The sequence below is a fragment of the Pituophis catenifer genome, unplaced genomic scaffold, assembly GCF_029215685.1.
Source record: "Pituophis catenifer annectens isolate HBS135680 unplaced genomic scaffold, rPitCat1.0.hap2 SCAF_12, whole genome shotgun sequence".
In the NCBI taxonomy this organism is placed as follows: domain Eukaryota; kingdom Metazoa; phylum Chordata; class Lepidosauria; order Squamata; family Colubridae; genus Pituophis; species Pituophis catenifer.
Window position 1 is genome coordinate 4,390,985 of NW_027256892.1, and position 9,862 is coordinate 4,400,846.

A 9,862-nucleotide genomic window follows, 5' to 3' on the forward strand; every position below is an offset into this window, starting at 1 on the left:
CAGTTCTTGGCTATTTTTTTATTTTTATTTTTTGCTTTGTAGAAATCTATATTTTATAGGTCTGGATTATAATTGATGTAGCAGAAATTGTTTAAAAGAGGGAAAAAAAGTAATTCTCAGAGTTTTGAATAGGAAAAAATCAAACACAAACGTTAGCTCAAAGGTGCTTTTTTGTTCAAAAGGCAACTGGACTATTTTTTTTCTTCAAGGAAGAAGAAGATTTTTCTTCTTTTCGTTTTTTTCTTCTTCCTCAAAGAAGAAAAAAAAAATAGTTCAGTTACCTTTTGAAGAAGAAAGCACTTTTGAGACAACTGTGACCTGGATGACTGAGAATCTCCACAGACAACATGAGTGATAATTATACAAATCAGAAATATTTGATTTGTTCAACACACTTATTTTGACTCCAAGCTAAAAAGCATTGCTAGGATTGTCCATCACAGTTGTGGGTATGTGATTTGCTGAATTCCTGTAGCAGTTTCTATCCACAATAGACTGCCGCATTCCTGAGAAACGTCAGCTCGTATATCTTACAAAACACACAATATATCTGGAAACACAGTTTCATGATTCCAAGTGGAACTCCAGTAAGGAGGAACTTCAAATAATCGCCAAGTAAACCATCTGCAATTAACAGCTATCAAATCACACAACCACAGTCTATTGGTTTTATAATGAAATTTGTTCTCCAAAGTGACTTGGCTGTTATTAAAACTGACTTTCGTATCAATTTTTAAAAAATCTAATAAACATTACAAAGAAAAGGTGCCTTTTTTAAACAAAGAAATTCTGGGCATTGACATAGACTCCTATACATAAATTATTTCTTTGAGATCTATGAATCCACTCAAGGATTCCACTCAATCAGAAATCCTAACTAGAAAAGTGGCTACTAAATCAACAGATCCATGAGCTGAGAAGCTATTTCCACCTCTGTTACTTTAACATGGCTAATTGTTATTTTTCACTGTTAATATTTTTATTATTGTTCTGCTTTCTCACCTCCACACATTTAGGCAATAATCAGGCAGCTGAAGACAAATTGGCCTAAAAGCACCAATTTTTAGAATTACGTTTCTTTTTCTTGAATCCAATGTTATGCGTTTCCAGGAGAATCCCTTCCTACATTCAGCCTTTTTCTTCAACGGCTTAGCATTTAAATCAGCAAACATTTATTTGTTAGTGGACTCTAATCTAAGCTGTACCCAAGCAGTATGATTGCCATCCAAATGTCTAAGTCAGGGGTCTCCACACTTGGCAACTTTAAAAACTTGTGGATTTCAATTCCCAGATTTCCTCACCCAGCATGAACGGCTGAGGAATTCTGGGAGTTGAAGTCCACAAGTCTTAAAGTTGCCAAATTTGAAGTACCCTAGTCTAAATTATGGAAGGCACTTGAGCTGTCTGAAGGAGATCAAGCAGGACACCTCAGCATTATCATATCCAGCATTTAAAACAAATATCAACATTCCTTCTAAGCTGGGAATGACACTGATTGAAAGCAGGACTTGAACTGTTTCCAGATGCATTTTGCCTGTGTAATTGCTCACTTTCATTTCTGAAACACACACATTAAGACCTTTCACAGGTATCTTACTCATTTTTAATGCCCCCCCTTTTTTTACAACTCAACATACATAAGAGAAGAGAACTCCCTTGAGGAGCACCCGGAGGCTCCAACTGGTGCAGAATGAGGCCGCGCGGGGGATGCGCTCCCATGTGACACCTCTCCTGTGTGAGCTGCATTGGCTTCCAGTGGTCTTCCGGGTGTGCTTCAAGGTGTTGGTCACCACCTTTAAAGCGCTCCATAGCATGGGACCTGGGTATTTGCGGGACCGCCTTCTGCCACCGATAGCCTCCCACCGACCAGTACGCTCCCACAGAGAGGGACTCCTCAGGGTGCTGTCAGCCAGGCAATGTCGGCTGGCGACCCCCAGGGAGAGGGCCTTCTCTGTGGCAGCTCCTGCCCTCTGGAACGATTTGCCCCTGGAGATACGAAGGATATCAGATCTCCGGGTCTTTTGCCGTGCCCTGAAAACTTTTCTTTTCCATCAAGCAGGGCTGGCGTGAAACCCCTCCCCCCTTTTTTAGTCTTTTTAGCTTTTTTAAATTGTCAAATGGGTTTTAGTTTTCAATGTTTTAAATTTTTGGGCCACAGTTATTTAATTCTTTTAATAATTTTAAATTTTGTATTGATATGTGTTTTAATTCTGGCTGTGCACCGCCCTGAGTCCACTTGGAGAAGGGCGGGATATAAATTGAATAAATAAATTGAATAAATAAATAAAGATGTCTCCCCTTAGCTAGTGTTGTGTTGAATTGGGTCGTCCATGACCTTTTTTTTACAATTTTCTCCAGCAACAGGTGCTAAAATAGTTTTGATAAACCCTCATAAATAGGTTTCATACATTTGATAGAAAGATAAACTTTTTGAAAATCACAGGAAAAGATAATTTCTTACAAATAATAGTAAGATAAGGTCAATACAATCCAAAGCTCTATCTTGACAGTAAACCTTTTGAAGATTGGTTCTGTGCATGTTTACTCAAATGTAACCTGGACTTTGTGAAAGGAGAACCCCAAATAGATGTGGGGATAGTTGTGTGTAGATAGATAGATGTTTGGGTGACCTGCAGAAGACTAGAAGTCAAAAACTCTTGCCATTTACTTAACCATCAAAACAGCTGATTTGTTGATCATTGCCTATAAACTAAGTTGCTGAAAATAATAATAAATGTTTGAGAAGAAGCAAGGGGAGGAGTTTTGGGTGAAAGGAATTATGACCTTGGCTCTGGTCCAGGGATCACAAATTCCTAGCCTGATTATGTTCCCAGAGGCATTCTGTTATTAATTAAGACCAAATATATCAGGGTTCTCCAAACTTGGCAACTTTAAGACTTGTGGACTTCAACTCTGGCTGAAAAACTCTGGAAGTTGAAGTCCACAAGTCTTAAAGTTGCCAAGTTTGGAGGCCCCTGATATATATCCTTACAGATTCTGAATGGTTGGGCTCAATATCCTAGTTTTAAAAAGTAAATCCCACAAATACGAAGATTTCACAGAATGATGCCCAGTGTGCCACATTTGTTTGATCATCTCCTGTTTTCATTATGACTCCAACAGGATGTGATATCTGAATTTCTTGTCAAAAACGAGAATCATCCTCTGCCTTATCTAGATCCCTATGACCAGTGCCAAAATCTCATCTTCTTTTAGCCAGTACCAGTAATCCCCTAGCTGCCTAACTCTGTATATGTACATCCTCAACAGTAGAGCAAAAGGGGAGTACAAAAATAACATCGCTCATACCTCATAAATTACCTATATATGACTTAACTCAGAGAGACTTGACGTAAATTCCTCATTAACGTCAGATTAAGAACTCATCTAGAATCTCAGATATTCACTCCTCATCACACAACCCCACATTCTCATTGGCCGGTGTATTTATAATTTACTTACCAATTGGCATGATTACAAAGAAAGGAAGCCAACACAGGATGAAACATCCCACAACTATTCCCAAGCTTTTGGCTGCTTTCTTCTCCCGAGAGAACTTTAGAAGCCTTACGGAAAAATTGGATTTGTGCTTGGTGGAAGGAGTAGCTCCTGCAGCTTCAGTGTTGTTCTTGCGGTGGATGCGGAGAGTCACTTCTTCTGAACGGGACTTCTCAGTCTTCAGGCCACATGACAATCCTTTGCTTTCCCTTCTGGCTACCATGTATACCCGGCAATACATCACCAGTATGATGACCAGGGGGAGATAGAAGGATCCAAGAGCAGAAAACAAGACATAACTCGGGGCAGTGTTAATCTGGCAGCTTTTTTCATCTTCTGGAGCTGGTTGTCTCCAGCCAAAGAGGGGACCTATGGATATCACAAGTGACAATGCCCACACACACAGCAGAGCCAAGAGGCCTCTTTTTTCGGTCACTATGGCTGGGTATCTCAGTGGGTAGCTTACTCCAATATATCGGTCTATAGAGATGACACAAAGGCTCATGATGGAAGCTGTGCAGCACAGAACGTCAACAGCTGCCCAGAGGTTGCAGAAGATCCTCCCAAAAGCCCAGTAGCCCAGAATGTCCAAAATAGCAGAAAAGGGGAGAACAGTAGAAGTCAAGAGGAGATCAGCCACAGCCAAGTTGATAATGTAGTAATGGGTTACGCTTTGTAGATGTTTGTGACAGGCTACTGAAAGGATAACCACAATGTTGCCCAGGACCCCAAAAACAATCAGACCTCCAAAGATGACTCCTAATAATATGGCCTTGGAAATATTTACTTGCTCCACAGTCTGGGTGCAATTGAAGCACTCAGGGGCAGAGATATTCTCAGAGGTCAGTCCCATTATCAAAACTGGTTAATGTTCATCCAGTGTGTTTGTGGTTCTCTCTGCCCTTTTTTTGAAAGAGCCAAGAGCAAATATTTGGTAGTGTTGAGAGAAGCTTTATTTCCACATTGTAGATAGAAATTAATTGGAAATACTAGTCTGGCTTCTTTATAAATGCAGAGGAGAGAGCAAAACCCTAGACTAATGAACATATTTGAAAATCCACATTTCTTCTTTTGCATTTGCTCTGAAGAAACAACACAGGCGTTTCTTGTCCCATAAATAATTCCAAAGCAATTATAATGGTTCTCTTTGGAACAGTCTCTTTGAAGTTTACCATACCTTGCTGGACGTTTGATGATGAAACCATATTAAAGACTGAGCTAAAGACCCTTTTCTTAGTTGCTGTTTAGTTTTTAAAATAATACCCATTGAGTCACAAGATGCTTTTTGTGACTAAGCAAGGAAAATTGCAGTGGTAGAAAGGCCATCAACTTCCAGGCTGTTTAAAAGTTCTTCATGGAAAGATGCAGCACAAATAATGGCAGAATATTCTTTCCTCTTTCTTACGTCTTCTTCGTATTTGACTTTGAAAAATCTTCCCAGGTGAAAGAAGATTGCTGTCTGTCACTCTGGCTGACACTTCTCAACGTCTAGTCTTTTCATCCATGACTAACTTTATGATTCCAAGTTGCCAAAGAAGCTGTAATAATTCTAAAGTTGTGACACCTTGACCCAGCATATAATCCTTTTAACAAACAATGGTTATGGACCTGCTAGGAACTCGGAGGAGATGGTGATCTGTACTCTTCTGCTTGACAGTTGAGATCTTTCCTAAAGAAGTCAAAAGGAGAAAACACATTTCAAACATCAGGCTTCTTGTTCGGCAAATATCCCGATGGCAACATTTCCCCAAAATTAGGAATCAAACTTTATTGAGTTTTTATCATTGCGTACAGACTGCTGTTGACACTGCTTGCTCATCAATTGATGCTCCTCAGCCTGATTGCTTCTTACGTTTTTTTTTTCATCAAATCACACCTCTGAATCCTGGGCAATAAAAATGCTGATCTCTGACAAATTGGCCATTGATTACCCTGCAGCCCCCCCCCGGGTGAAAATAAAAATGCAACATTGGGTCTTTTAGAACAAGCCTTCTTTCAGTTAACTCTGCAGTTTTATGTTAAGAAGAAATCACGGATATCTCCATGTTAGTTTGCAACACAACAGAACCAATATCCCAGTGGTTTCTCTTCCTCTTCCTGCTCTGCATTACAAATGAGCCTTACGTTAACTGAAAGGATAACAGAGAAAGCTCCACTTGCCATCTGAGATGCATGGCTGAAGTTGCGATGCTTACTAGGTATGGAATTCTCTTTGCAGCTCAGTTTTTATTTGGTCTGGTCAAAACAGATTGATAAGTATCAGGGAATGATCTGTTTGAAATATCTGAATTTAGCTCGGGGCTCAGTAAGAAATACCTTCGGCATAGATGATGTCTATTGTAATACACATGCAGGAGATTCCAGGGCCAGATTTGGGGATCTCTAATTAAAAGGAACAAATAACAATGACTATAAAGACCAATTGCTTATCTAAAACTTCTAAAAGTGAAGACGAAACACTATTGGACTGTATATCTGATTTGGCAAAATAAAGCTTCTCATGTTTCAAGGTTAGAATATTGGGTATTCATGGAATGGAATGGAATGGAATGGAATGGAATGGAATGGAATGGAATGGAATGGAATAGAATAGAATAGAATAGAATAGAATAGAATAGAATAGAATAGAATAGAATAGAATAGAATAGAATAGAATAGAGGTTTTGAACAAATGCATGTTTTCAAGAAAGCAACAACATGTCATTCCTGGTGTCTCAATTAGGTTTGTATATTAGACCACAATAGAAAATGTATCCTTGGTGAAATCAGTACATGCATTTCTCTCTACAGAGGACAGATCAATATCTCCACAGATTCAGTTTTGGGTGCTCCAAATAAGCGAGCACAGGAGTTAGTTGCATAGTTTACTCATTTAGTGTCCCCAGATTTTAAAATTCCCCTCCTTTCCCACCATGCGAAACCCAAGCAATCATCCCATTGTGTAACCATGAAATACCGATATCTCTTTTCTTCATAGATTCTCAAGAGTTTTTCTTAGTCTCAGTTCCTTTAACTTGGGTTTGGCTAATCTTCCTTTGGGATTCCAGATTTTGCTGTATTCCAAGTTCAATTAATGCTAGTCAGAATGGTTAGAGGTGTTGGGAATTATAGATTAAGAGCTCTTGGAAGTCACTAGGTTCTTTCTCTATTTTTTATTTTAGAGGTGGGCAACCATATTTTGGCTGATGGGAGGAAATAATGTTCTTATCATTAGATTAAATTTGTTACATTATAAATTATTATATTATTCTTTGGCTGTCGGGTGCTTCTGGAGTCTGAAGATGATGCCATCAGCAACACCAGGACTGACATTTTGAAACTCTGGTTTATGGGTTGTGATCTTGAGGATTTTAATTAATTCTTAATAGGTGTGTTAAGCCTATTATGGATTTCTTTTTATTTCCCAGAAAAAAAAGAACACAGTTGGAAATCATACCCAAGGTAATTGGTTGGTTTGCAGCCAAAATTCAGTGCAGTAATCTGGGGAAATTCCAGAGGCTATAAAAGGTTTAGGGTCCAACCGATAGCCCATTGATGTTGTCAACCCAAATTTATTAGGCAGAGAACAAAAACAATTGGCAGTGCAAAGCAGACTGATTAAGCTTGTTCTAGCAAAAGAAAACAAAAGGCATAGGACTATTCTAGACCCCTGGATTATTAGCATGGCATCGGCATCCAGAACAACGGCAAAGTGTCCTTCCAGCTACATCTGGACAGTCCAAGAACTGCACCTAGCACACAAAACGTGTTTTGTGTTCCTGAGCTACGATTTCGCCAAAGGGCTGTTCCCAATTAAGAATAGCAGAGACAATAACATCATACAACTCTTATAGGAACACTTTTCTATAAGATTAATAATAGCAGGGAGACAAAAAATGAAATCGTGCATGAGTTTGACCATGTCTCCCATAAGCAGAGTACAAATACACATGCATACACACAAGTCACAGCGGTGCTGCTTTAGAAATGATTTTTTTAAACTTAGATTTTGTTCCTTTAGGGCTCGGGGGTTTCTTTTCTACAGCATGGGTCAAATTAGCAGCAAAGCTCAGAACATTGTGTTATTGCCAGTTGTTTCTGACTTGAAGGGTCATTGCTCTTTGGATACAAATGGGGTTTTGCATACAAATAGTATAGAGCACAGATCTGTTGGGCGCCTTGCATTTTCTGGCCCTTTGGACCCACTGTTTACAACTGTTATCCATGTTTGTGGGTAGAAGCTTGGTCAACTAAGGACAACAATCTATCCATCTGATAAGCTAAATTCCATGCAGTAAAAAAAAAAGCACCCTCCTTGTCTTTAATAGGGCACACTCTTCCTGCAAATAGAAATAGAAATAGATATCCCCAAGATAACAAATGATAATTGAACTAATAATTAATAGAAGATCATTTGATTTTAAATGTGTAATTTTTGTAAAACAAAAAACTTCATCCAGTCATATTTCTTTCCTTAAAAAAAAAAAAAAGGCATTCCTTCTTTAAAAAGCTGACGATGCTTCTATTGCAATGGAGAAAATAGGTGAAAATCCAGACATACCTTTAGTGGGAGAACATTTCTTAGCCAATTGGTAATTGAAACAATAAATGTGGCCACAACAGCACCAAAAACAGGGCTTGGGGGGGGGGTGGGATGCGACCCAGTATAAAATGTTAGGAACCGATGAATATTAGTAAGCAGTCATGCAAATAAAAACATCACAACACATTTCTAGTCAATTTCCCCTTCATTACTTCTTCTCTGTTGATTGTTGTGGACTTGGGGAATTAAATAAATATGGGAAATTCAGAAAATGTAGGATGGAGGCATATCCCAAACAGGGAATAAAAAATGTTGTCAATCTTGTCAACATTACTTGGAGGACAGAAGGAAGGAAGGAAAGACGGAAGGAAAAGAAGGAAAGAGGGAAGGAAGGAAGGAAGGAAGGAAGGAAGGAAGGAAGGAAGGAAGGAAGGAAGGAAGGAAAATAGGCAGGTATATTATCTTTAGCTAAGGACTTCTTTTACATAGATATCCAAGATCTCCCTCTACTTACTTCCTTCAAGCTCCTGAAAGCCTCCTGTTGCAGGCTGGTTGAAAGGGGACGAATCACAGGCAGTCATCCGAATGGCACAGTGGGACACTTTGCTTGCAAATAACAAAAATGAAATAAATAAATCAAAAATAAATCAGCATCCCCCCTCCCCCCTAGTATATTTTGATGACTCACAATTACATGAATTCCCTCTGTCCCAATGGCTAAGGGTGGCTGAGTGCTGGTTTTATGATACCTCCCTCTTCCTCGGTGAATAATGCTCCCCTGCTCGACTGTCAAGGAGAAGCAGTAACTTTACTGTGCTGTAGGAGCCGATGCAGGCAGCACTACGGTCCCTGTTGTGATTTACCGTAATCTCTTGCTGGTTACCGTATTTCAGCACCAGAAAGGGCACTTCTGACAGTTGTCAACATTTTTTTCTGTTGACTCCTCTTTCTTTTCTTTCCCTCCCTCTCTTTCTCTCTCTCTCTCTCTCTCCCTCCCTCTTTCTGTCTGAGTCTGCTTGACAGCTGTGAGCAAATACTGGTTACTCACTCTGCTTTAAAGAAGGGGGGGAAAGAAACTAAGTGGCAAAGGAATACAACAGCAAGCTGGTGAGAAGCTAGTTAGCATTTACACACCACCTATCGTATTTATGCTGGGTGTTTGCACATTCTGAATTACAGATAAATGCAGTTTGTTAAGGGGGAGGGGGAAGAGGGGGAGGGGAAAGAAAGGAGTAATAAGATTGTGAAGAAAAGGATGTACATTGAGTAGGTGGGTAGATGTGTATTTGTAGAATGTCAATTGCCATTGACTTTGACAATGAGATTCATACCAAGAGGGAACCCAATTGTTCTTGTTGAAAGAACATGTTTTATTTTAGAAGAGAATATATGTAGCTCAGGATTGAACTATGGAGTCCTTGGTTGTCTCTGAGAATGGTTGTTTGCTTGCAGGTGATTTATGATTGACTAGGTAACATCATTGGAGCACTGGTAATGTTAACTACTCAGATACTGAAATGTTTGCAAGCAAAACAACCAAGCTCAGAGAGCACCAATGACACCACATGCTTTATTTTGGCAAAGAATCAAGGTTGTTTTTGAACCTTCTTCCCTCACCTTCCTGTCAGAACCTTCTGTCCAAGCCTTGTGTCCAGAATGAGGTAAAGATAATGGATTAACAGAGTTGGTGATGAAGCTCCCACAACTTCTGAAGGCAACTTCTCTTCCATGGGTTGATTGTTCTCACTGTCAGAAAATTTCTCCTTATTTCCAGGTTGAATCTCTCCTTGTTCAGTTTCCATCCATTATTCCTTGTCTGGCCTTCAGGTGCTTTGGATAATA

At 39.4% G+C, this 9,862-nt stretch overlaps 1 protein-coding gene across 2 annotated transcripts in view; it reads right to left on the bottom strand.

Moving 5' to 3' along the window:
- Positions 1-8,864, bottom strand: part of ADRA1A (adrenoceptor alpha 1A) — a 42,047-nt gene extending 33,183 nt beyond the window's left edge. The window contains exons 1-3 of one of the 2 annotated variants that reach the window (XM_070952495.1): positions 8,709-8,864; positions 8,535-8,621; positions 3,463-5,167 (exon numbers count right to left, since the gene is read on the bottom strand). In XM_070952495.1, coding sequence (XP_070808596.1) covers positions 3,463-4,351 — 889 coding nt within the window. In that variant the 5' untranslated portion in view covers positions 4,352-5,167; positions 8,535-8,621; positions 8,709-8,864. Of the gene's footprint in view, positions 1-3,462; positions 5,168-8,534; positions 8,627-8,708 lie in introns of both variants that reach the window. The other variant, XM_070952494.1, reaches the window with a different exon arrangement.
- Between the last annotated feature and the right edge of the window lie 998 nt (positions 8,865-9,862).